The 27,588-nt window shown below is 33.2% G+C and overlaps 5 protein-coding genes across 8 annotated transcripts; 3 read left to right on the forward strand and 2 right to left on the reverse strand.

The window, feature by feature from the left end:
* The first annotated feature begins 1,431 nt into the window (after nt 1–1,431).
* LOC126686553 (protein MAIN-LIKE 2-like) lies at nt 1,432–4,069 on the forward strand. Its single transcript, XM_050380669.2, has 6 exons — nt 1,432–2,161; nt 2,238–2,426; nt 3,089–3,374; nt 3,454–3,571; nt 3,651–3,727; nt 4,010–4,069. The coding sequence occupies exons 1-4, from the start codon at nt 1,484–1,486 to the stop codon at nt 3,498–3,500; spliced, it is 1,200 nt and encodes a 399-aa protein (XP_050236626.2). The 5' UTR covers nt 1,432–1,483; the 3' UTR covers nt 3,501–3,571; nt 3,651–3,727; nt 4,010–4,069.
* Nucleotides 4,070–4,156: 87 nt separating this feature from the next.
* Nucleotides 4,157–6,336, forward strand: LOC130015633 (DUF724 domain-containing protein 7-like). Of its 2 annotated transcripts, none has more exons than XM_056106120.1 (3): nt 4,157–4,295; nt 5,103–5,270; nt 5,343–6,336. In XM_056106120.1, exons 2-3 carry the CDS (start codon nt 5,171–5,173, stop codon nt 6,032–6,034), a joined length of 792 nt encoding a protein of 263 aa, XP_055962095.1. In that variant the 5' UTR covers nt 4,157–4,295; nt 5,103–5,170; the 3' UTR covers nt 6,035–6,336. The 2 variants fall into 2 exon arrangements, with proteins under 2 accessions (XP_055962095.1, XP_055962096.1); XM_056106121.1 differs by having other exon boundaries at nt 5,124–5,270.
* Nucleotides 6,337–11,660: 5,324 nt separating this feature from the next.
* LOC126653931 (long chain acyl-CoA synthetase 1-like) lies at nt 11,661–20,780 on the forward strand. Of its 3 annotated transcripts, none has more exons than XM_056106244.1 (19): nt 11,661–11,704; nt 13,886–14,052; nt 14,138–14,201; nt 14,276–14,365; nt 14,450–14,555; nt 14,965–15,041; nt 15,135–15,174; nt 15,251–15,345; nt 15,430–15,597; nt 15,668–15,778; nt 15,903–15,996; nt 16,085–16,145; nt 16,330–16,405; nt 16,482–16,599; nt 19,575–19,820; nt 19,903–20,042; nt 20,132–20,314; nt 20,398–20,517; nt 20,599–20,780. In XM_056106244.1, exons 2-19 carry the CDS (start codon nt 13,907–13,909, stop codon nt 20,641–20,643), a joined length of 1,980 nt encoding a protein of 659 aa, XP_055962219.1. In that variant the 5' UTR covers nt 11,661–11,704; nt 13,886–13,906; the 3' UTR covers nt 20,644–20,780. The 3 variants fall into 3 exon arrangements, with proteins under 3 accessions (XP_055962219.1, XP_050203893.1, XP_050203894.1); XM_050347936.1 differs by lacking the exon at nt 11,661–11,704 and adding an exon at nt 13,492–13,653; XM_050347937.2 differs by lacking the exon at nt 11,661–11,704 and adding an exon at nt 13,759–13,777.
* On the reverse strand, nt 17,088–18,264 carry LOC126653933 (uncharacterized). The gene is made up of 3 exons (XM_050347938.2): nt 18,050–18,264; nt 17,877–17,969; nt 17,088–17,800 (listed from the first exon to the last, which is right to left on the reverse strand). Exons 1-3 carry the CDS (start codon nt 18,125–18,127, stop codon nt 17,195–17,197), a joined length of 777 nt encoding a protein of 258 aa, XP_050203895.1. The 5' UTR covers nt 18,128–18,264; the 3' UTR covers nt 17,088–17,194.
* A 205-nt stretch (nt 20,781–20,985) lies between the features above and the next one.
* LOC126653930 (probable pre-mRNA-splicing factor ATP-dependent RNA helicase DEAH2) lies at nt 20,986–24,576 on the reverse strand. Its single transcript, XM_050347932.2, has 7 exons — nt 24,146–24,576; nt 23,817–24,019; nt 22,639–23,723; nt 22,095–22,220; nt 21,761–21,999; nt 21,476–21,594; nt 20,986–21,346 (listed from the first exon to the last, which is right to left on the reverse strand). Exons 1-7 carry the CDS (start codon nt 24,434–24,436, stop codon nt 21,220–21,222), a joined length of 2,190 nt encoding a protein of 729 aa, XP_050203889.1. The 5' UTR covers nt 24,437–24,576; the 3' UTR covers nt 20,986–21,219.
* Nucleotides 24,577–27,588: the final 3,012 nt, after the last annotated feature.

Genomic DNA, 27,588 nt, shown 5'->3' on the forward strand with positions numbered 1-27,588 from the left:
AAATTTAAACAAAACACTTATTTAATTTGTTGAAGTTATTATCAATAGACAGTGTGCTAATTTTTCTAAATAAATGTTTCGCCAAAATAATTACAACTTTACATTGCAAGTTTTGAGTTTTATTTTTTGACTTTTTGCCCTAACTTTATTTACCTGTTTTCTTTTTTTATTTACCAAAATACCGTTTTCGGTTTTTCAATTTTGGTTTTCGGTTTTTTCGGTTCGGCCAACCGAACCGACCGGCAGTTTTTTTATATAATGTAAGATTAGTGTATATATAGTGTTAATTTTTATTTTTTATAGATTTTTTTCCTGGAATTTTTTATTTTATTTTTTATAGTGTAACAGTAGTGTATATATAGTGTTTATGGTGTTTATATAATATAAAATTAGTGTATATATAGTGTATAAGTAGTGTATAAGTGGTGTATAAGTAGTGTATTTATAGCATTTTGTAGTGTTTTTTGTGGTTTACAAAAATTAATATTAATAAATAATTCTCATTAATATTTCAATTTGAATAAAATATTTATACTAGCCGAATGTTCCCTTAGGTTTCAAATTTAAATAAAACATTTATTTATGAGTTTTTAATTTATAAAATATTTATTTATTTTATTAAATTGTTACATTTAAAATACTTAATTTCAGATTAATTTACATTATAATCAGCAATAAACAATCAATTATAAGTATTTAAATTTATCAACTTTAAATTAAAATTTATAAAAAAATCAAAAATTAAAAGAATTATAATGATTTGGCGCAACCACAAAAGTCAATATGTTAATTAAATGATTTTGATGAGAAACTAAACTCATTAAAAAGCTACTGATATCAAGAAATTTAAAATTGCCGCGTCTTTTGGCTATCCAAAAAATGAGAGAAGGTGGAGCGATTTTATTACTTCAAAATTGTCCATAAAAGAAAGAAGAAGAAAAGACTGTGAAATTGAAGAAAAGAATCGGACTGAAGAAAATTAGGCATCTCCATCTCCATTTTCAGAACTTTCCCGCAACTTCAGATTGTTTTTTTTTTCTTCTTCGTTTTGAATTTGAAAAACGGACTGTTTTTTAGGATGTTGCATATTAGCTCATTGATATCAGACCAAAGCTGAAACGAATTTGATTAGTTAATGTTTTGTTCATTTCTTCTGATGGTCAGTTTTAGAATTAGGTCACTCTTTTATATTTGTAATGCAATCTTGATTGTTCAGCCCATGTAAGATTATACAGTGAGCTTGTGCAATATTTGTAAGATTATTCGTAGGTTCCATCAGTTACGGAGATTATCGTGTATTTTTATGTAAATGTAGATAAAGTTTTGTTCTGTTTCTTTAAATTCAGTTGGCTATTGGATTGGCAGGTGGTACATTCAGTCGCGGCTCTCGTGAACCCCAGTACCAGATTGAATTCCATGTCTACTCTGGTAATGTACAAGGAAAACCAGAAATCTACATACTGCTTTTTATTTTTCTTGTTTTATGCACTTTGTTCTAAGTTTCCTTTTCTTTATGCAGAATAAGATTCGTGCACGTTTCAAATTTGTGGAAGATTGGCAGCTGGATGCTAAAGTCACGAAAGCAATTCAGCATTTAAGTTTCTTCCAAATTAGTACCATTTCAGGTTGTAAATTCAATCCGCGCCTGGTAGCAGCTTTTTGCAACCTCTACCATGAAAGCGATGATGTTTTCGAAATTGGCCAACATAAGTTGGGTATTTCATTAGAAGATGTGTTCATGTTTACTGGGCTTCCTGTTGATGGAATGCCGTTGGTGATTGCTGAATCACTAGAACCTCTTGAGGTTTGTAAACACCTTTTGGGATGGGACAGAGTCGGAATTGATGCTGTAAAACCGGGCAGCATAAACTTAAAGAGGCTGCAGGAGAAGTTTATGGTTGTTCCAACTGAAGTTGAGGACCATAGCCAAGAGTTGAAATATTACGTTAGGGCGTACCTTCTTGCCTTGATAGGGAGCATACTGCTTCCTCGCTCGACGGAACAAATCGTTCCAGTTTCATATCTGCTATTTATCGACGATATTGATCGAGTTGATGATTATGCTTGGGGAGCTGGGCTATTGGCACAACTCAACAGTGGAATCAGAAAATTCAGGAACGAACCACGGAAGTGTGCTTACGGAGCTTTTTGGCTAATTCAAGTGAGTCTTCTTTTATCTTTTGTTTAATGATTTTTCTATTTCTGTAATAACTCTGCTTTTATTGTTTGTGGTCTAGATGTTTATAATGGAGCACTTCCCTTCCTTGGCAAAGAAGATCATGTTGGATCATTCTAATACCCTTCCTACACGTCTCCCGAAAAGAATCCCTCTCGTAGTTGAGTGGTCAAAGTTACTTAAAGGTCCATCCATGCAAAGTTTGAAGAATACCAATTTTGCTGAAATGCTTGCAGCTCCTAATCTAGAGGTATAAATTTAACTTGTTAATATTGTTGGAAATTTGAAAATATAAAGAAATTGTAGATAATTGATATAAAAGAAAAATAAGATGAGATAATTTGATTAACTTCAATGATACAATATTCATAATTTAAGATGCCTTTATATATGCTTACAAAGAAGCTGATAACATAAAATCTCAACGAAAAACTCCTATTTTGTAGCAAAAGATTGGTACACAAGATTGGTACCTAAACTGATGTTGCATTATAGCTTATGAGTCACACTGTTGCCAATGTGTAGGCAAGAACATTTTTTTTCATTTGTTTATTGTTGAACCGATCTTTTAAATTGAAGTGTTATTTTGGTTGACCTGCGGAGAATTTATCTTATATGTATGCCAACATTTGCCTAATGAGTATCCATTTATTTATCGACAAATTTATTGTGGATTGATGAGAATGTTGGTGCCTCTTGGTTTTGCTGCAATTAGTCTATTGATAATATTATAGTGTTTGACAAAAAATCTCATCCAAATGTTAATGTCTTGGATGGCATCTTTTCGATAGAGTAGCGAAGTCATTGATAGTAGAGAAGCAAATTGAGAAACTTTGTCACAAAGTAGGATATTCAATCTTGCTTTGAAATTTATTATCTTTTGATATTTGGTTATGCTTTCAACTTTTATAGTTCATATCGAGGCCATATGAACGAATAGAGGGGATTGTCCGTTCAAGATTATTTTATTCTCGAACATTATTAATCGGCCTCAATTATCTTGCATATCACCGGCCTGATCTCTTCCCTGATCAACTGGGGATTGGCGAAGTAGATATGTCCGATTTGCGGAAAATAATACGATTTAAAGAAAAAATACGAACTGGGGACAGCGGAAAAAATTGGCCGAGAAATTACAAACAGTATATAAATGAATGGAAGTTTAGGTACCAATCTTGTGTGAAGGATTGCAGCGAGGGTGAGTCCTCACTCAAACTTTGACTTTTTTCTACATATCATTTTTTAGTCTTTGATATTGTTGTGTTTCTTGCATGTAGGTACTGACTTTGTACTTCCACAAATTAATACCACAGAATGCTGTTAGGGAAGTGTATCAGGGTTCCTCTTCTCCTATCACTCAGGATGATGACAGGGTTGTCCAGACAAGCAACTCAAGTGAGTTCTCCGAAACTTGGGTTCTTTTGATACTTATCATTTTGAAATCTCTGAAATTGGTATTGTTGCTTGCTTGTAGGTCTACACAAAGTCATTGATGGGGATAGTATTTTAAATGCTGAATCTTCCGTGCCTAGAAGTTCTGAACCTGAAATTGTATGTAATCTTCTAAAAAGTGTTTTAAATGTTTACTGCTTTTTAACTGATCATATTATTATCGTATATATTTAGGAGAAAAGTTGTTTAGGTATAGTTTTATTCAATGGAAATGATGAGGGGACGATTTTAGTTGCTGATTCTGAAGCTCTATGTGTTCCGAAACTTACATTTTACTTCGTTATCTGCTACTTATATGTTCAGTTTGTCATTTACATAAATTTTGTTCTTAGCTTGATAATATTTGTTCTTATCTTTCTATATTTGCTGTTTCTTCTGCAGGTACATCATCCGTATAAACGCGGAGGAAGCAGTCAACGAAGAAAGAGAGGAAGACCATGGAAACTAGTAACAATAAGAACAATGGGCTCAGAAGCTGGTATGTAAGAACTTTTCAAATTACAAGCATTAGTCAAGTGTCCGTATATGTTCTGAGATACACAAAAACATACAAAAGTTGCAGGTACGAAAGACCATGGAATTCAAGATGTTTCTAATGAAACAGTTGAAAGAGCTCAACCAGCTAATGAAGTTGAATTTCTCCTACAGACAACAGTGGAGTCTACAGGTACCAGTGTTCAGATTTTGAATTTTTTTTTGGCTTTCCCAGTGGCTTATCAAAATTTAGAGAGTGCCTATTTTTTTTTATTAATACCAAGAATCTAATACTCCCTCCGTCCTGTAAAGATAGAAAAAGTACCCATTTTACAAGAATTAAGAAAGTAGTTATTTATAGGTAATTTATGATAATTTGTCTAAATTACCCTTTTTACTTTATTAGTTATGTACATTTCCCAAAGCCACTCTACTAATTATAGCACTTACAACTCATTTGTTTATCTTTTCAAAATATGCATTTAATGTTTTATGATAAGCATGTAGGGGTATTTTGATAATTTTTGACTTAACTAACTCTACTTTTTCTATTTTTATGGGACAAAAAAAGGTGGTACTTTTTCTATCTTTATGGGACGGAGGGAGTATATATCTAAGAGATCAAATTCCTCGCTAAATGACCTTGAATTTGAAGTTTTGCTGTTGACCTCAATCTAAAGTTGTGTACTTGTTTTGTGATGTTGAATATTAGTTGGCAAAAAGATTATACACAATTTCTCAAATAGAAGTAAAATGTAAGTTTATATTAAAATCTGATACCAAGCAAGAATGTATCGAATCCCTTAATGGCCATTGTGAGTAAATGTTTCTAAATTTCTGAATATGTAATCTTAGATCCTCTTAATGTCATAGAACTCATGGAGAAATTGGAATGATTATGTTAATTCTGCAATTGCCACTGTGAAGTATTTCTAAGTTTCTATTTGTTTCTAAACATTGAAATTTTGAAGAACTAAAGCTCAGTTTATAACTTATATAGTTCCTGAGACTGCCTTTACAGAGGATGCAGCTAGAGTTTCCGAGACAGATTGCTTCACACCAGATGATATGGCAGTTACGCCTGCATCAGAGACTCTGCTCGATGATGATCAACCTTTATCAATGTGGACCGAGGGGATGCACTCCTCTGCGACTGCTGATGAGTTAGGTAGGTTGCTCGAGAAATTTGCACTGCACTCTGTACTAAAGATAATTGTTTGACTATTTGTTTTCTACTCAGTTTCTGGAAGGAATTCTAGCGGACTGGATGAGACAAATGGAAGAAATGTTGATATGGCAATGGTACCTTGTGTGAAAAAGGCCCGAGGCGTAAAGACACCAGATGAAAATGAGTGTGTGCCTTTCGTAAAGAGATCATTGGTATGGAATACCATTGAATCTATGGAAATATTTCAAATGATACCACAGAAACCTCATTTTCGTCCTTTAGCCGATTGTAAAGAGGAGTATCGTGAAGGATCGGCCATTGGCATAATGGTCACATTCGCCAGTTTGTTTGAGAAGATAGCCTCGCTGCAATTTGATGGTTCCGAGAGCATTTTGACGAGTACTTTGGAAAGTCTTGTTGATTTAGAGAAGCATGGATTTGATGTTGCCATTCTGAGAAACCGTGTGAAAGATTTGCTGTCGATTACGGATGGGAAAGAGGAGCTTCTAAACCAGTCAAAAGATATTGAAAGACAGATAAGAGAGCACACCGATGAGAGGGGACAATTGGTCTCAAAGATAAATGATACTGAAAAGAAGATAATCGAGTTACAACTAGAGCTCGCGCCATTTAAGTCGGAGATGAAAACCAAGGAAAATGTGATCGCCAGGCTGCAGTCGGATGTGGATTCTATGAAGGGACGCATGAACACTGACCGAGATAATTTTGCAAAACTAGCTAGTGCCCCTTGGGTTTTTTTGTGATGCTGTCATTAGTTGTTTTTATTTTTTGCGGGGCGCAGCGACCTGGTAAATCATAACATTTTCGCTGGAGCAATGAGTTCAGTAGTGATTGATAACAATGTACATATCATACGCACTTCTAATCTGTATTTACGCAATGGCGCATCTGGTTCTGGAGATGATGATTTTCCGTGGTAGCTCATAGATTATATAGGATGCTGGGATAGAGTCGGAGATGTGTCGATTTAGCTGTGTCTTGAGTAAGATGCCAATGAAATTATAATTTGGTATTTACCCCTTTGATGCCAAAAGTTCTGTTCTCAGAGGTGATCAATCTTGAAATTCTTTTTGGGTGCACTCCTTGATAACTCCTAAGTTTGGTTCAAACATAAATATTTATAGCTAATTAGGAAACAATTGAATTCAAGATCCAAACAGATTTTATTTTGTTATTCACATTTCACACTTTCTCCTATAGATTACTTTTATCCTCTGCTTTTCTCCCATTTGTTATTTTTTTTAATCTTTTTCCCCTTTCTGTACTTAGCCATTTTGATTCCCGATTACTTAAAGTCGTGATTTGTTTTTAAAGTAATATAAAAAAGTTAAAATTAAACCGAAGATGTCGGTTCTGTTTGATTTTTTAAATTTTGCCTCATCAAAAAATAAATTGGAATATTAGTTTTTAAAGTTGAAATAAATTATCGGTTCATTTTGATGATTTAGTTTGGTGTTCTAGTTTTTGTGATGGTTTGATGCTCTAATATATGCATCATTCAATTCTCGTACTTGAAAATTCTCCAATCATTTAGTACTACTAGTTTCGCATTACGTGCTATGCACGTGGCTCGTAACATAACTCGTTAATGTACATGTTAGTAAATTTATTATAATTATATTAATTTTTTATTTATAATTAATATTAAATTAGTTAAGAATTTCTGTAAAAGCAAATATAATATATTCGGTTATTAATTTTTTTTTTCATAATGAATTTATTCTTCTTTTGGTTTTATAATAACCATAATTAAGTAATATCTTTAAAAATAATAAGATAGAAATTTAAATAATAATATATTGACCAAATAGAGTATTTTAATTTTGTAGTTAAATCAAACTAAAAGATAGGTATTCCTACTAATTTGGAGATAATTTAGTTATTTTTTACATACTAAAAACTAAATTGGAGATAATTTAGCTACCTATTCTAATTAGAACTTTAATTACAATAGTGATTAATTAAATAACTAATTAATTTATGACTATAAAACCTTTATTTAGTAGTAAACTGAAAAGGATTATTCAGTAAATTTGCCTGTCCCCCCCCATCCGTACTTTTATATATAGTATAGATATAGATAAATTAAAGGTACTAGATATTTTAAAATACAACTGGATTTTGTCTCTTTATAATTTTAAAATGTAGAATGGTGGCTAGCAAGTAGTAAAGGCAGTGCTACCAGTGCAGAGGATTAGGTAACAACATTTAATATGATCTACTAATAATTATCCAAGAAAGCATGGTGTGATATTTAAATGCAAAGAAATTTTCCAATGTAAAATATGATAGTTTAAGTAAAAAATAGAAGTATTGGCAAAACAAATATCAATGTTTTATGTTTGTAGCAATTTAAATTAAATATTCAAAATGTTACAAAACAAATCTCAACCATTTTTTCCCTTGCATTTATAGTTTAATTTTGATTTCTGGAAAGAATATGTGGCCGGAACCGAAGGAAAGACGGGGTTCAAAGAAGAAAAATGAGTTTGATATGTTTGAGGTTAGGTGTTTAAGTTCAAAAAAAAAATAGTAACGTCCTGTCCAAAATAAATTGGTTTCATTTTATTCAAAACAAAATCGTTTCTTTAAATTAAAATTCAAAGAAAATGGCTGCGGTTTGAAGTCTTTATAAATTTAGCATTCCGGCATTTTTCACGTACGGAAAAAATGGCCGGAAATTAAAATTGGGATTACAAATGCAAAACAGAAAAAAGGTTGAAATTTGTTTTATAACGTTTTAAAGATTAAAATTAAATCGCTGCAAACATGAAATATTTGTATTTATTTTTTCAATACTTTAAAAACACGTAGGCGATGATAGAATCAGATTAAATCTAAATTAATGTCAACAAATTGGTACCCCAAACATCAACATCTTTTAAATTTTTCTCCCACCAGAAAATTAATAACATATGCTCTTCCAGTTCCATCCATCTCCTTAACACCAATAGCCAAACCTACAAAAACTACTCAATGGCTCCACTGAAAGTATTGAAAATTACTACCACATTTCAATTATAAGATTTTAACATTTCGTACTTTATTTTTGGGACCAATTTCAATAAATTATATTAGCCTAAGCTGCACTAATTTGTCTGTACGATAGTTAGAAGCCTAATACAAAAACTTCATGCATATTAGAGGAGGACTTCTCTAATTTAGCAGGCCAATTAGTCAAATGAAACTGGATTGTATTTCTAATCAACTAAGTAAATATTAAGTACTAGCATTAAAAGGTTATGCCTTGAGTAGAAGTAAAGCTAGTTAAAGAACAATTTAATATTCGCTGTCCACAATTATTTTCCAGAAGTATTTTAGAATTTTATTTCGTACTTCAATTGTCCATAAACTTTTATTCAATAATTTGGTTATTCCGTCGTGAATTATTTTAACTCTGCAATCAATTTGATTTTGAAATGATCAAATATTTCAATAGGTTGATCAGCTATGGTCATTATGCGAACTCCATGGACGCTATCACGAGGCCACAATGTCAGGTAAAGACAATTGGATCTTTCATCTCGAAAAGACTAAGCTAATTTTCATACCTCAGCTACAATTCTCAGTAATAGAGAGCATTAAGTAAGGTATATAGTCGATTTAGCAAAATTTGAAGAGAATATTATTGATAACTTAAAATTTTGTTTCGGATACTCATTTCAATGCTCTCTTTTAACAAGTCAACAAAATAAATCTTCATAAATATTTTTGTTTTGACATAAACCAAGTCTGGTTCGATTATTTATATAGAATAAAATTAATAACCGACTTCTTTTCATCCTTTTGTTTTTGTTGGTAAATTTATCGATTAGACACATCAGTTTCACATATACACAAATCAAGAATTAGAGATTGACCAAAATCGTCCAAAACTGAAGATGAAACCGCTTAAAGGCTATATTAGTTTTATTGTGAGACATTTATGGGTTAATTACATATAAAATCACCACTTTTATACGTTTTTTTTATTTTAATCACGTCCTTTAAAAAGTGTAAAATAAAATCATCACCTTTCATTTTTTTACAAATCTATCATCGATGAGTAAAATTTGATGTCTTTTTTCTTCCAAATAAATATTTTAATCTGACTAATACCCTGTTAACATACAAAATACATTCCTCTTACTCTTTTCTTGTTAAATCCAGTTATCGAGTCAATAAAGATACACCGAATTTTCACATTCGTGATAAATTTACAAAAAAATGAAAGGTGGTGATTTTATTTGACACTTTTTAAAGGACGTGATTAAAATGAAAAAACGTATAAAGATGGTGATTTGAGTTCCTCCCATGTTTTCTTAAGGAAATAATTGAAGGAAAAGTAAGAAAATAAACATTAATTATAGGTACGAGTGCATGAATTCAACAACTAACTAATAACTACTCATGTATAACCATTAACCAATGCCATTGACATTGCCCATATATATCGATGTTGTCAAATTTATTGTCTGTTGCAAATATAGGATTTAATTACTTCACTGCAATTGAATTTAATTGAATTGACATTACGTTGATGATATTTTCCATCAAAGGACGAGATTGAATTTTTTTTTTGTCTTTTCTTTGACAATCGCAAAATACTTAACTCGCATGCAACTTTCATGCCTCTATTATGATTAATTCTCATTAAATGTCTGTTTCTAAACCATTTTATATTTATAAAGATTCATCAATATCGAACAGTTACAAGTATAGAAATTTAAAAAGAAGGCTTAATTTCTTAAAAAACCCCACCTTGCATTTTATTTTAGTTTATACCCTGACCTTGTAAAAACACCATTTGTACCCAATTTTGAGTTTTTATGTTTCATCTCTACCCAAAAGCATTAAATTGTACTCTTTTCATTTGAAAAAAAGTTTAAAACAATCCTTTTTTAACTTATATACTAATTAGATATTAATGTTATTAATAGTACAAAAATACCATTTTCTTCAAAAAATTAAATATAATAATAATTTTTTTAAATTTTTTTAAAAAATATTTCTGAATTTTTTTTAATTTTTTTAAAAAATATTTTCGATAAAAAATTAAAAATAATAATAATTTTTTTTATTATTTTATAAAATTAAAAAAATTAATTAATTATTTGGATGTATTTGATTATTTTTTAAGTTTAAGGATTTATTTGTATTTTTTAAAATAGAAAAAAGTATGTTTTAAACTCTTTTCCAAATGAAAAGAGTACAATTTAATGCTTTTGGGTAGGGATGAAACATAAAAACTCAAAATTGGGTACAAATGGTGTTTTTACAAAGTCAGGGTATAAACGAAGAAAAAGTACAAGGTGGGTTTTTTTTAAGGAATTAAGCCTAAAAAGAATAATAATCGTTTCTAATAATCTGACGTAGAACAAAATGCAAAATCTTGATTGCAGATCATTTTACAAAATAAAAATCAACATTATATAATTGCTCTACTATAATAAAAATCCAATTTAAGTAAGCCATTTGTAGTATTTTGTGTTATTAACTCTACAGTTTAGTAATCTTAGAATGGGTTATTTCTAAATGGGAAAAAATATCATTTATACTCTTAATGTTTGACTTAAGGATCAAATAAGTCCTCAATGTCCGAAAATATTCAATTATGCCCCTAACGTCTTAAAAAGTGAACAGACATGCTCTAATTTTGACACAGAAATGAGACGTTGGGAGTCTAGTTGTTAAAATCAAAAGGTAATTTATTCACTTTTTAAGATTTGGGGAGAATATTTGAATTTTTTTACACGTTGAGAGTTTACTTGATTTTAAAGTCAAATTTTAGGAGTATAAATGACCATTTTTTTCTTTCTAAATGGAGTTAGCTAATCCAATTTACAACCATATTGCATGACTTCACTCTCTTTACTTGAAAAGCAAACACTCTTTTTGTCTATCACATAAATGGCAATGACGCTACTTTTGCATGCAATTCAGTACACTACCATCAATGCATTACCTAATTTTATGGCTCGCCTTTTTCACTCAAGCTTCCTTAATTACGCTGCTGCTTTTCTGGGATTTATGGGTGAGCATTCCATCGGTTCGGCTCCGCATTTCTCAAAATCATCCGACCCGAAAAAATTAATTCGCTCAAAACTAAAACTGTGTGAACAAATAAAAATAAAATCTCCAGAAAAAACCCAACCAATAACCAAAAAATTGGAATATCGGTCAGTTCGGTTAAAACCGGTCGGTCGAGGTATTATTCTCACCCCTAGATTGATTAATGCAATGGGTGCTTGCTAATCTTTATGTTTATATGCCGGATTGCATGGTTTCACGCTCTTTTAGCTTGTGGGTTATTAGTTGTACTAATTAGTAATTAATGATTATCAGTTTGTTGCTGCCTGCATTTATAAATTCCAACTGCCTTTTATCCTTGTTTTGCCCTCTTAATTTATGGGTTTCACACTCAGCTTATTTAGGTAAATTATTTTTCTGATTTGATTTCTTTTTTCAATTTTGAGGATTTTTACATGTTTTACTTTAATACTACTACTAATTTAAATTACAAACCAGCACCCACCATTAATCTTATGCTTCTTTGTTTTTTTCAATTTTTCTGGTTAAAATTGTACTATATTTTTCAAAACGTTAACTATATATAAAGATATTATTTAAATTTTAATTATAAAATTTATTTAGTTTGCTTTTTTATTTTTTAATTAATCACATATTGTCATTAAGCAATTAGATTGAAAATATTATTAGCTTTAATTATTGTATTTAACTAACAATCAAAAAAAGTTTATTGTATTTAACTAAAGAAGTAGAGTTGTCTATTTCTTTATTTCCAAGGTCAGTGACGGAATTATAATTTTTATCCATGTGATGTGAATTTTTTAATCGGATGACCAAAAAATACTTTATTGACCTTTTTTAGACTAAACGACATATTTTTTAGCTAGATCGAACAACATGTTATTTGAATTTTTAAAAAAGTTAATTTTTAAAAAGAAATTATTCAGTCTTTTTAGAATAATTATTCAATATTTATTGAAATTTAACATCTTGGAACCGGAGTGGGGCGGTTGTCCCACCTCGGCCTACCCTTATTCTGTCTTTGTTTTAGGCGCATTTGAGTTGACAATGTGCTTTTCTAATTTAAGTAAAATTATAAGTTTAAATTTTATTCATATATATTGTTTAAAATTTAAAGTTAGAATTTTATTTTTCACAAAAGATCTATCCGCCTCATATGAAAATTAGGTTATATTTAAAAAGTTTAAAGATTTCATCATAGATGTCCAAAATATTTCATGAACCATTTGGCATATATAAGAAAAATGAACCTTCAAAATTTTAAATCTATTTATCCCCCATCCAGCCAAACCCACTGTAGATGACCGGTTAACCTCATAAATTGCTGCCCAAGCTCATTTAATGTTAGTTCGGCATTCTTGACTTACATTTTTTTTTTCTGAAATAGTCAAATTGAAGCACTAAAAACTAGTTCTCCATGAATTCTTCGGTCTAAGAGGTCTTATATTTTAATTCTAATGTACTCCCTCTGTCCATTTTAATTGCAAAAATTCTCATTGCACATTGTTTAATAAATTTTAATAACTTTACTTTTATATCCTTATATTACATTAAATGCTTCATCATTTTTTATATAAATATTTTAAAACTGCATTAATTGATGAGAATAAAAGAAGAAAAGTAGTGTGAAAAATATTCTATAAATAAAAAAATTTAAATAGAATGGAACACCCAAAATATATAATTTGGTCAATTAAAATGAGACGGAGAGAGTATATACTAGTAGCGTATAATTTTTGTACGAAGAAATTTATCGTTTTTATAATTCTATTCAAAATTTTCATCATTCTTACGAGTTTGGTATATTGATTAATGTATAATTATATTTTCAATATAAAAAATTATAGTATTTCATGATGCATAAGTATGTTTTTGTTTCTAAAAAATATAAAATCATAAAGTTCAATCTTAATTTAGTTTAAAAGCTCCTTCCGCAAGCGCTCCTTCTACCTAATTATATATATATATATATATATATATATATATATATATATATATATATATATATATATATATATATATATATATATATACATACATATGGTAATATATTTTTTAATTTGTCATTTAAAAGCATTGGCAATGGCAGTGGTACCCATGTTAGTATGGATATGGTTGGAAATTAATTATACACTAATAAATAGTAATACTTAACTTTGAATTGTGCCCATCTATTTTGTCATAATTTTTACTAGTCTCCTTCAAACAAAATTCTACGTTCGCAGGACCGCCGCCACTGCTTATGCTGTTTATATTACAAATTCAAATAGATCCACACTTAAATAGCCTACGTTACAGAAATTCAGCTGTCTGCATTCTGTCTGAAAATCCTGTTAGTTTTTCTTAAACTCTTAATTTTCTTACCTAACAAACAATCTAATCACTGATCATAAGCAAGTCTTTTTCCCACTTCGAAAACACATTCATATGACTTTTTTTCCTGCTTGTTTTCGGATGTAATCGACCGCTAACTCCGATCATTTAATGCTTCATCAACTGCTTCTCCTCTTTAAAATGCGTGCTTCTTGAGTTATAATCTTACGCTAAAATTATCTCAAGTGCAGGATTAAAAACAAGACTACAAAATGAAGATTTTTGCAGCTAAAGTTGAGGAAGGAATCGAAGGCCAAGACGGAAAACTATCCGTTGGTCCCGTCTATCGTAATCTACTCTCCAAGAATGAATTTCCACCGCTTGATTATGATATGAGCACTGCATGGGATCTTTTCAGGTATTCGTTTCCGCGTTTTTCGTTTTCCGTTTCTGTTTCCGTGCTATATATATGTTCTGAGAGCTGAATGTTTCTTGATGTTCAGTGTATCTGCAACGAAGTATCCTGATAACAATATGCTTGGCTGGCGTTCTTTTGTCAAAGGAAGGGTAAAATTTTAACTGAAATTATTTTTACAGTTAGATTGAACTGGTCTGGTAATAATTTGCCATATATTTTGAAGGTGGGGCCTTATTTATGGAAAACTTATAAGCAAGTGTACGAAGAAGTTCTGCAAATTGGCTCTGCAATTCGAGCCTCTGGTGTTGAGCCTGTGAGTGATCACTGATATGAAGATTATGAAAATTATGGAATCTGTTGCGTTTTCTTCTTAGATTTTTGGTTTTTTTAATGATAGGGATGCCGAGTTGGAATTTATGGATCAAACTGTCCTCAATGGATTGTTGCAATGGAGGCTTGCAGTGCCCACAGCTTGGTTTGTGTGCCACTTTATGATACCCTTGGTAGGCTTTTGTATAATAAATTAATAATGGGTTATTTGCATATATATAAAATTTTAAATTTGTGCGTTTTTAACGATTTAAGTACGACTTTTAAACCTTAACAGAAAAGGGCTCTAGACTTTTATTTCTTGGCATTTTCTAGCACCAAAGGCATTTTTTCTTCGCCGCGTAATGTTGTTTTGGCGGTTTTTAATGATTGAAACGACATTGGATATTGATTTTGGACTGTAAAGCCAAAAGAATGAAAAGTTGGATTTTTGTATGCCAAATTTTAAACGTTGGGCTTAAATCACTACAAACGCGACGGTTGAAATCTTATATGTAAATAACCCTGTAATAATTTTACCAATCTGGTGATGAACTTGGATGATTGTACAAAGTTGAGTTGAATGAGTTGTGTTTAATGCAGGACCAAATGCTGTAAATTTTATCGTAGAGCACGCAGAGATTGATTTCGTTTTTGTCCAAGATAAAAAAGTTAAAGAAGTAAGCTCAAATTCTGCTCTTTAATGTTCTTCTGTAGAATCTTGCATAAGAAAACAGTTTTGTCAGTAACTAGGAATTTTCTGGCATTTGCAGCTGTTGAATCCTGATTGTCGATCTGTTTCACGTATTAAAAGTAAGATTGAACATATACAAATATGCAAATTCTCTGTAAAAGCTGCATACTAATTCGTGTCGTTTTTTGATTGAAGCTATTGTTTGCTTTACATCAATGACAATGGAAGAGTATGACAAGGCAGCTGAAATGGATATACGACCATACTCGTGGGACGAGTTTATGCAATTGGTTATTTCTGCTTACCTGATGTTCTTGAAAATTCATGAGTTATTATCTAGCTAGATCTTTATCTATAGAAACTCTGTTTCTCAGGGGAGAAAGAATCCATCAGAAATAGTACCTCCTCATTCTTTTAGCATTTGCACAATAATGTATACAAGTGGAACCAGTGGAGATCCGAAAGGCGTCGTATTAACACACGAAATGCTGGTTTCTTTTGTTCGAGGCATGGATTTATTTATGGAGCAATTTGAAGACAAGGTAAGAAAAAAAGAAAAAAATTGGATTTTGATTCTTGTTTTATATTGATACACGTTTTGGCTTTGTATAGATGACGGTTGACGATGTATATCTATCTTTCCTGCCCCTTGCTCACGTACTGGACCGCGTGATTGAGGAATACTTTTTCCGAAAAGGCGCTTCTGTTGGTTACTATCATGGGGTAAGCTTCTTTCTGATAGAGATCGATATTCAATGATGTTGTAAGAATCTCTTATAATTTGCATACTTTATTAGCTTTTGTTGATCAGGAGTTATGTCTTGAAGTTGTTTTTGTTTCTTTGAAGGATTTGAATGCATTGAGGGATGATATAATGGAGCTGAAACCAACTTTTTTAGCCGGTGTACCTCGAGTCTTCGAGAAAATATATGAAGGCATGCCTAGTTGTTAATATGTAAACATAATTAAGTTGATCTTGGATGACTATTGTTTATTAAGAATGGGAAATAATCCGTGTTCTAGGTATACAGAAGGCACTGGAAGAACTGAATCCTGTCCGCAGGCGAATTTTTGATGCTCTATATAGATAGTAAGTCATTCTGCTACTGTTAATATAGATATACTATGTTGCAAAGAAACGAAAATAATGGAACGGAAAATGCTGAAAAAGTAAATGAAAAATAGAAATTTTATGGAAATAGATTTTGGAATTTTGTAAGGGGAATTGAAACTGTTATGCTGAATAGTGATGTATCCTGATGTTGTTTTGACAGCAAGCTATCTTGGATGAATCTTGGTTATAAACAGAAATATGCTTCACCTCTAGCAGATTTATTAGCCTTCAGAAAGGTATAATCTAATCCATTTAAACCTGTCTTGTATTTATTTTTTTCTCATTTTAATGTTGTTTTAATCATTTTCTTAGGTGAAAGCTAAATTAGGTGGACGAATTCGTCTGATTATATCTGGAGCTGCACCTTTAAGCTCTGAAGTCGAAGAATTCCTGCGTGTCACGTGTTGTGCTTTCGTGCTGCAAGGCTATGGTAAACACTGGAAATAAGTTCAGACAATGCTCATTGTGTTGAAAAAGGGGAGAAATTACTCTTATCCTAAGTTTCTCGGAAATTTGTGGAGTCCTACATTTCAGAAATTCTTTTGAAACTCGAAAAGTTTATATTAATAAACCTATTATAGTAAAAAGGGGCTTTTTCCCAAATAATTCCTCCATAAAAAACTTATTCCCAAATGGTGCTTCTGGCTTGAATCCGCAAGTCTGATTTGCGGATTGGCCCATGAATCTGCAAGTCTGACTTGCGGATTCAAGCCAGAAACCCTTAATCACTCGATTAAGGGTGATTAACCCTTAATCGAGTGATTAAGGGCTGACACCAATCATTGGGAGACAATTTTGTCTCCCAATGATTGGTGATTGGGATTAATGATTGGGCATTTAGTGCCCAATCATTAATCCCAATATATCAATAAAAAAAATTAATTTATATATTAATCTATTTTAACAAATATCTACTAATTTAAAATTGATAAAAATATTAAACATTAAAAATTAAATACAAATTATAACATTTGTAATAATTTAAAATAACAATATTATTTTAAAATTGTTTACAAGTATTAAAACTAGTCACGATATCGAGCCGGTTTCCGCATGCGGGTTCTCATGTCATAACCCTGCTGAGTGCGTCGGTGACGTGAGGTATCAGTCACAGGGTTATAGTCGCCACCGTCACCCTCGTCACTGTTATCAGAATCGTCGTTGTCTTCTGAATCGTCACTGTCTTCGTCTACGGACTGGTGTGGCTGTTCTATAACTGGAGCTGGAGTAGTGTCTCGCAGATCCTGCGAGGTGATGTCCGGATACAGGGTAAAACCAGGAGGCGTAAAATGCTGAAACCAATCACCGGAAAACGGATCAGCAGACAGATCTGCACCAGAGCACCACGGTTCCGTAGTCGAGAAATACATATGCGAAGGATCTTGAGCCTGAGGCGACCCAGAAGGTGGTAGCTGATGTGACGATGACGCCTGTCCTACAGTAGGTGCGGCGGGATAGTAGAACAACTGTTCAATGAAATCCGACTCTGTCGACGTACGCCATGGGACATCTGAATGCGTCGGCGGTGCAGGCCATGACTGATCTGACTCTGGCTGAGCCGGCGTACCTAGTGGAGTATATCCCATCTCTCCCAGATATGAATGAAAAGACGGAATCGGTGGCTGGCGAACCTGAATAATGAATTGATTAGATTTATAAACTGAAATAGAAGATTATAAATTACAAATATAATAAAATAGGTCGAACCTGTGAATCAGATGGCGCAAAAGGATCTCGAGGGTTGGCAAATGTCGTATGTCTAAAAGATGAGTCACTATACGGCATCGGCGCCGGGGGGACCTGAACAACGTAACTTATTAAATTGTAAACTGAAAATGTAAATTATAAATTAACTACAATAATAATAAAGTAACTCAAACCTGTGACTCAGATGGCCCTGGTGGATCCTGAGTGGTCGTAAAGGTCGTATCTCCAAAAAATGAGTCAACATACGGCATCGACGCAGGCGGGACCTGAAACTATAACATCGGGTGGCACTAAGCGTAAGAGCATAAAATACGAGTTAATCAAGTGAAATAGTATATTAAATTGTCTCAAACCTGTGGATATGATGCTTGGGGTGTCGCCCCGGAGGTTGACCCGTAATGTTGTCTTTTCCAGTAGTCCGCCTGCGGTATGTTAACCAATTCATCGAAATTCATTCGTTCACTGAGTGGCATCTCCACTCGACAACCACCGTGATATTCTACTCCACGGGGGGAGTTTACAATTTGCCCATCGAACCATATTAGAAAGGATACATTGAGTGTCGACATTACTACACATTTTTTAACAAAAAATTAATTATCTATATTTAATATTTGTCCATAAATTATGATAACCATTTCAAATACAAAGCATCTTTTAATCACATTTTACTAGCACTAAATAATTATAACAATTATTTCTAATACTTTACTAACAATATAAAAATAATTTCACTTTTAACAATTATAATTTTTTAATATTTTTAAAAGTTAAATAAAATACAAATATTTTTCTAAAAATTACTAATCCCTAACATTTTACTAAAATGTATTTAATTTTTATTATTATCTATTATACTAATTTCTTTAAATCATACCATTTTTTTAAATTATACTTGATTCTAGAATTTTATTTAATAATGATAATACTTACCATTTTACATTACAAATTTTATATAATAAATCAATAATTTTCACAATTAGTATTTTCTAATTTTTTAAACATTAAACTAACATACTAAAAAATTTAATTTTTTTTTATTTGACTAATTTCTAAATTAAATATTCACAGTTATAATAAATACTCTAAAAATATCAACCCAAAATTAATTATTAACATCTAATTAACAATTTATATTTAAATTAAAATAAATTAAAATAAATAAAATATTTACTAACCTCTTGTAGTCCACAAGCAATAATACACTATCCGTTGTTAACGCCTAGCTCCGATACGCTGTCCGTCGTTAACGCCTAGCTCCGATATTTGTAAATTATAGAATTGTAAATTTAAATCGAAAAATTGAAAGGATTATCGAAAAAAAAAATTAGCAGCTAATGGGTTTTTTTTTTAAAAAGAAGTGTGGCATCCGGGTGTGCTGAAAATGCACACCCGGGTGCTAAATATATCTAAATGTATCCGCAAGTCATACTTGCGGATACATTTAGTCTGATTCCCATGTGGGAATCAGAATTGATTCCCGCATGGGAACCAGACATGTCTGATTCCCATGCGGGAATCAGTTAATTATCCCCGGGATTGCTGCTTGAATCCGCAATATGACTTGCGGATTCAAGCAGCAGGCACCATTTGGGAATAACGTTTTTCTCTAGGAATTATTTGGGAAAAAACCCTAGTAAAAAGCATGATTTCACCGATTCTAGTTTCAGCGTTTTCCATTTCAACGTTTCTATTCAGGTTTGACAGAGACCTGCGGACCAGCGACGCTTGGATTTCCGGATGAAATGTGTATGATGGGTGCTGTCGGCTCTACATCCGTATACAATGAGTTACGCCTCGAGGAGGTTCCAGAGATGGGCTACAATCCACTAGGGACTCCATCCCGCGGTGAGATATGCGTGAGGGGAAAGACCGTGTTTGCAGGGTATTACAAGAATCCTGAACTCACAAGAGAGTCCATTATAGATGGATGGTTTCACACAGGTTAATTAAGTAGCCTTATTTCTGTCAAATCAAAGTAAAGCTAATTCCAAGTTCTAAATTATCAATCTTTTTCTGTTTTCAGGGGACATAGGGGAAATTCAACCAAATGGAGTAGTGAAGATTATAGACAGGAAAAAACATCTTATAAAACTCTCACAGGGAGAATACATAGCACTTGAATACCTGGAAAATGTTTACTCAATCACCTCAATTGTTGAAGATGTAAACTTTTTTCCACTACTTAGACATTACATAATCAATAATCAATATTCCCTCATATTAATTCTATTAATGTTTAATTTGTTGTGAAGATATGGATCTATGGAGACAGCTTCAAGCCGATGCTAGTGGCAGTAGTTGCGCTGAAGGAAGATAATGCGAAAAAGTGGGCGGATGTAAACGGTTACATGAGTTCATTCTCACAACTTTGTACTCTTAATCAGCTACATGAATATGTTCTTTCAGAACTCAAGTCTACAGCTGAAAGAAACAAGGTAATCATCATCGATAAGCTGCGATCCGTCGTGTTCTTCTATAACTGCAGACTAATATGTTGTGAAATCTGTGTGAAATGCAGCTGAGAGGTTTCGAATATATCAAGGGAGTGATACTGGAGTCTCGTCCGTTTGATATGGAACGAGATTTAGTGACTGCGACACTGAAGAAGAAACGCAACAAATTATTCAGTTACTATCAGGTAAATTGAACAATTCCCCTATTAATTTTTTTTGTAGCTTTTTTGAAATAAGAGCTCATGGATAATGTGATGAATGTGCAGAGGGAAATTGATGCACTTTGCAAAAACTTAGCAGCAAGAAAATGACTATAATCAAGTCTCTGTTCAGTTCAGTCTTGGTCATTTAGTTATGATGTTGATGTCCTTTCATACGTTGACATGTTTATGACTCTTATGTATCTGTATTCTGTTGATGAATAAACGTTAATATATCAATTTCCCTATTTCCATTTAAGCAAATAGAACGCGCACAAAGGGCAAAAAATAAAACTAAAGCAGAAAACATAGACTTTTCCAATTAATGTATTGCACTGAAAACAGAAATAGTGAACTTTCAAAAAACTTCAGTTTATGAACCATGGAATAACTGAAAACATTACGGGACTCACGATTTTCACATGCTATATAGATCAGACAGGTTCCCATGAGTAACAGATAAATAGAGAGGGGTTCATGTCCACATTTAAACTCTGATTAATCTTACAAACGTTAAATAAAACTTGTATAGCAATGAAGCCACATCCAATAATAAATGTGGAATCCTAACGCTATAGTAGAAGCAAAATAGCTAAACTACTGTTTAAGCAATACAAATGACAGCCGAGTAGAAACCAGTGAAAAGGAAATCTACGATGATTAACGCGGTAATCAGTTTAACACGTTTCATTTTTTGTTCTTGCTCTCTTCCTTCTCTCGCTTCGGCTTCTTATAAAGCTTCTCCAGAACACGCTTTGCCTCACAATTTGGAAAGTTTTCCAAGTCATAGTAATGTGATGCTAAGTCTACCAGCCTGTACACAAGACATTCAGTTATGAAGATTATACATCAACGCATCCATCATGTAAATAAAAGGAAAACCTCATTTGGTATAAAGAAAAAGGCAAGAGGCGCAAAATATCTGTCAAATTGAAATACTAACCATTCACCACGAATATCTGTCACTGTCCGGATAAAATTCCGGCTGGTTTTAACGTATTCGCTGTATATAACCCACTCCGGCTTGTGATCCAGACAATTTGAGGGATGTAAGTGCACAACCTGCAATAACAAATCGTCATCTTCTATAAGATTATCTACATCATCCAAAATGTTGCACTACACAAAAAGGAACATGAAAGCAAAGAAATGAACAAAAGGATGCCATCAACTCAAGATTCAATGATGCTGGAAATGAGAAAGGACAGACTGCAAGAGAATAACATACTTGATTGTCCTTGACCGTTAGGTAGTGCCCAGTCCGCTCCAGGTGAGCAACCTGCATAAAATATCCAGCCAGCATAGCCTTTCTTATGTTGACATAATACTCGCGGCTGTTGAAGTCCGTGCTGCACAACTTGATGTTATACCTCGCCATGATGCGTACAAGCTGTTGTCTAACATTATCAGCAGATTTGAGAGCCCGGTGATTGACAAAATTCTCGTAACACCAAGATGGATCCTCATCTGCAAGCCATTTAAAAATGGTATACACATCAATCAATAATTGAATCCTGGGGAACAGTTTTAAAGGAAAGACGAATATAAAAGCAAGCACTTACTGTTTTGCTTGTATGCATGGTAGACATTCAGCAGCGTCAAGTGATCTCCATCTATGTGCCCAAACCTAGCTTTTGCTTCATCAGCAGCCTTCTGTGCCTCCCTAGGTCGTACAAAGCAATTGGGTACTAAAGAAAGAATTTTGTTATCACAGAAGAGGCCCATTGTAGGTCAGCAGAGCATAGGCGAGACGACACCATTTGCTTCATGAGATAATACTGAGAAACTGCAACTATCTGCATCAGCACTTACTTAAAATCTGATGGTGCATGCCAACCGGGGGCATGGAACCCATACAAGAAAGTGGCTGATGACAACCTAATTAGACACGAGCTTCTAACTACTTACATGTGTATAAACTGCATGTATGTACGCTTGCATGCACACGCAAGTAGTTAGATTGCTGAAACCATGCACACAGCTGTGTGCATGACACATTGAAAGAATGCATTCAATTTTAATGCAATCCAATGGCATATCTTAAAATTAATTAGACCAGATTCTAGACATATACACAGAAAAAAAAAAAGGAGATATTAGTTATACCTGAGAGCATCGCGGAGATGGATAGAATCTCATTTGAACAGTTGAATTCAGGACTAACGACCAGCATCTTTGACATCTGAGGATCCAATGGAAACTCACTCATGATCTCCCCAAGCCTTGTCAAGTTTCCTTCATCATCCAAGGCTCCCAAATAATTCAGCATCTCCAGTGCTCGCATCAAGGTCTCAGGAGCAGGAGGGTCCATAAAATCAAAATGCACCAAGTCATCAATTCCAAGTTTCTTCAGTGTTAGAACTGTGTTAGCAAGGTTTGATCGTAGTATCTCTGGATATGTTTGCGGCTGAAGATCGTGATTAAAACTTCTCTCCGTATAAAGTCTAAAGCATTTGCCTGGCTGTGTTCTTCCAGCACGACCTGATCTCTGATGAGCACTTGCCTTTGATATTGGGGATACCAGCAAGGATTCAACACGCACTCTTGGGTTATAAACCTTTTGCTTAGAAAAACCTGGGTCAATAACATAAACTATACCATCTATGGTCAAAGAAGTTTCCGCTACATTTGTTGATACTACAATCTTCCGTCCAGCAGGGCCATCCTCGGTTAGAGGAGGTGGAGCAGGTTCAAAGATTTTCTGCTGCATTGCTGGTGGGAGAGTTGAATATAGAGGCACCACTTTCACTGGCCCAACCTGGTCCCCCATATTTCCGATCTCTTTTGTTATTTTACGACATGCATCTTCTATCTCTTCCTCACCAGTAAGAAAAACAAGTATGTCCCCAGCAGGTTCACACGTGTGTATCTGGACAACTGTCCGAATGGCTGCCTCAAGATAATCCCTTTCAGGATCCTGAGTGTAGAAGATCTCCACAGGATGAAGCCTTCCCGGAACCCTCATCAGAGGTGCATTACTAAAATAACCCTGAAACTTCTCAGCCTCTAGGGTTGCACTCATAACAACTAGCTTCAAATCAGGTCTATTTCTCAAAACTTCTTTAAGAAGCCCAAATAGCACATCAGTTGCCAAAGTCCTTTCATGAGCTTCATCAAGGATGATTACTTTGTATCGTTCCAAAAGGGGATCGGTCATTGCTTCTCTTAAAAGCATACCATCAGTCAAATACCTACATAAACAAATATCAAACGCATTAATACATACTCTATAATCAAAAAACATAACTCAGTTCAAAACTTGCTCAGATATTAAAAAAACTCACTTGAGAACTGTTCTTGCACTACTGCAATCTTCAAAACGAATACTATAACCAACCTCCTCGCCAATAGTAACATCCATCTCTTCCGCAACACGCCGAGAAACAGACATGGCAGCAACCCGACGAGGCTGGGTGCAAGCTATCAACATCTTCCTACGTTTATCAGGCGTTTCAAGGTCTACCGCTTCCAATACAAATTGAGGAATCTGTACCATACAAAATCATTAATTTATCATCCATATTCAATCATCCCAGCATTAATAACTCAACAAACAACTTAAATTAAAATTCTACAATAATAAAACACAAAATCAATGCAAAAAGAAGCAAACCTGCGTCGTTTTACCGCTACCCGTCTCGCCGACGAGAATAAGTACTTGATTTTTGTTCAAAGCGGCCAAAAACTCCTCTTTTTGATGCCAAACGGGTAAAGTTTTCCGTTTCTCGAGAATCTCATGGTACCGCTGCGAATACGCTCTCCCATTCCACCTGTTTACAAGACTGTTGGTCCCGTTAAAATTCATCGCCGCTACTCCGCCGTTAAATTTGCCAAGTTTGGCGGATATTGAGGTTTCGTCTACCACGTCAAACAAGCTCAACTTCCTTTTTCTCTCCGTACCCATCCAATTTAGCAGTCCGAGATCCGATTTGATGGATTCGGATCAAAATCGCACGGTTGCAGATGATAATTAGGTTTCTGCGACCGTCTACCAGTAAAACCCTAAAACAAAAACTGAATGTGACAGACAAAAAAAGGAAGGCTACGAAGGGCTTCGTCACGGTATTTATATGACTTTAAGAAACTTTCTAGATTTGCTGATTGGTCCCTTCTTTTGTTTTTTTATTAATTATGCCAATTCTAATCCAATTCCTAATTCAAGTTAAATTCTTACTTCCTTATTCAAATCAAATAAACTACTACTTCCTTATTTAAATAGAATTCTTCTTTTAATAATTAAATAATTATTTTTTCATTAGTAATAATTAAGCAACGATAATTTGACTAGGAGAACTTTTATTAATCAATTTTGGTTATTTTTTTTTTGAAACTCAATAATCTCATTACATTAAATCCGAAGCAATTACATGTGTAATGCAGGAAAGACAGAAATTCAATCCTGGTGACCTGACAAGAAACAGGCGTATTGCGCTAACAAATGTGCAGTCTGATTCGCAGTCGCCTTACAAATAAAATGGAAAAATTACTAAATTGCTTCGTTAACTCAGCACAATCTTCAATCACAATGTCTGAATGAATACGTGCATTATTTCGGATGTCCAGTACTATTTCAAGCGCGTCCAACTCAACAACAACATTATTCCACCTCTTTATCCAACTCAGCGCTTCTCGGATTGCGATAGATTCTGCAAGACGAGGAGAAACAACACCAGGGAGATGAACGGAACGAGCTTGAACAAGCTGTCCTGAACTATCTCTAATCACCATACCTGCACCCACTGAATTACTACTACTGAAACAAGCGGCATCAACATTCAGTTTCCAAAACCCAGGGTCTAGTTTCCGCCATTTGATCAGACCTTCTTCTCTACCCAGACTAACCTCCCGCTGATCTCCTCTACCAAAATTAGCCAACCTCTAAGCTGCCAAATTATAACCTGCACTGTTTAGCACTGCGTTAACAATTCCTACTTTACTCGCCCAGAGAACATCGTTTCTGTTGCGCCAAATGAACCAGCAAATCATGGTGGCTAAACAAGACTCCTCCTCCGGAAGTGAAACAATCCACGAAGAAACCCACTCCTTAAGATCCATATTTAACTGCAACGACAGTTTAATGTTGGAGGCCCTCCACACATCCACAGCAAAGGCACAATCACGCAGCAGATGGATCGAGCTCTCTGGTGTTACCCACAATTTTGGTTAGTTATATACGTTTGGTTAATCTATTTATAAGTATAAAAGAGAAGCAACTTTCGCTGTGCATGGAACAGTGAAAGTTGGTCCTCCCTAAAATGCCCCTTCAGTTGAAAATATGATTCTCCTCCTTAAAATGTCCATGTAGATGTGATTATTTGCACATGTTGGTAACTTCTTGAGGAAGTATTGACCGATGTGGAAGTTTTCTATCCACAATTTCTGATAACTTCTTGAGGAAGTTTTGACTTATGTGGAGGCTTTCTATCCACAACTTTTAACCTCTTCTAATTATACTCTCAGTGTAAATTGTTGCGCTTTTGCATCGATTTTTAACTAAATGGAGTTTTTCAACTCAGTTTCAAGATCTACAGTGGTGGCATTTGCCTTTTGTCTATGTTAATTATCTTTTACTCTGTTAGTGAACATCGGCTGTCAGATAGGCCTCTAATTATGCTATTAAATTAATTATTTGTTTACATATTTGCAGTGCAATGCCAGCTCAGTTTTTCTTTGTATTTTAAACTTGCAGAATAAAATATAAAATATGTCAACAGTGGAGTAAAGTTTATTCGAGGAGACGATTCAAAAGAATACAAAAAAATTATCATGTCGGAAGGATAAATCGGTGGCATACATGTATCTGAGTACGTCACTGGAAGTCTCTTATGCAAGGAAGGATAAAAAATTATTTTTAGCGAGGAAGATGAAAGTAGTGACAGATTTAGGTATTAAATGTTAAACTTTTGAGTGTTTATCCCACATAACGGATGTGCCACGTCATTTTTACAACAAGCTAATAATCATTTGCGATAAGGAATCTTTATTTATTATTTATTTTTTTATTATTAAATATTTGCACATGACTAACGCCTCATTGGTTTGTTGCACGAATGACGTGGCGCAACCGTTGCGTTGTATAATTATTCTAAACTTTTACAATCCTTCAATTTTTAAAGATGATAAAATTATGTGGTGGCTGCGTTGGAAAGAAGACAAATAGACAGGTCTTCTGCCGGTTAGCATTCGTATTGGATTTGGGTTTGGGGTTTGGGCATGGGCTTAACATGTTGTATCGCAAATAAGCAGACTTTGCTAAGCTGTACTCGAATGTCAGGCCTTTGTATTGAGACTGATTCATGTATAAAAGTGGTTCATTTAAATTATAGTAACTTACTAAATTAATATTTTACTAAAACAATTTGTAGTTGTCATTATTATCAACTTTCTAAAAAATATATGATTCCTGTATATGTGCATGTATTATTTATTATTACTAGTGTAGTGTATATGATGTTTTATTTAAGGATTGAAGTGTTTATTTTTTATAATAATTAATTTTATATTGTGCCACTAATTGTTACTCATATATTTACATTACATGGGCTTTTTTTTGTAATTTTTTTGTAATTTTATTTTTTGTTAAATTTTATAAGTACACACTATTTACAACGATTAACTATATAATTGGATTTCAATATATATATATATGTTATCAAATTACATCTATTTTTAAATATTATTAACTGTGTAAAATAATTGTGCTTTTGTTTTTAAAAACGGCTTTCCCGAAGCAACGCAAAGGTTTTATACTAGTTTAAAAATTTAAAAAGATAAATATTATTTCAAACTATATCGTCAAAATAAACATTACGCTGTTATTCTTTTAATTTTTGCCACAACACATAAAAAAAGATGGCAATTTATAATGAATTTGATATTGTAATATTACAGCCACTAAAGCAAAAAAAAAAATGAAATTTGAAACAATATATATTGATTTAATTTTGTTGAAACGATGTTAATATGATTTTATTTAATATATGCTTTCTAATACTAAAAAGTTAATACTATTTTAAACTATGTGCTCAGAAAACGCTATATGATTATTTTTTTACT

The sequence above is a fragment of the Mercurialis annua genome, linkage group LG6 (assembly GCF_937616625.2).
Source record: "Mercurialis annua linkage group LG6, ddMerAnnu1.2, whole genome shotgun sequence".
Classification (NCBI taxonomy): Eukaryota; Viridiplantae; Streptophyta; class Magnoliopsida; order Malpighiales; family Euphorbiaceae; genus Mercurialis; species Mercurialis annua.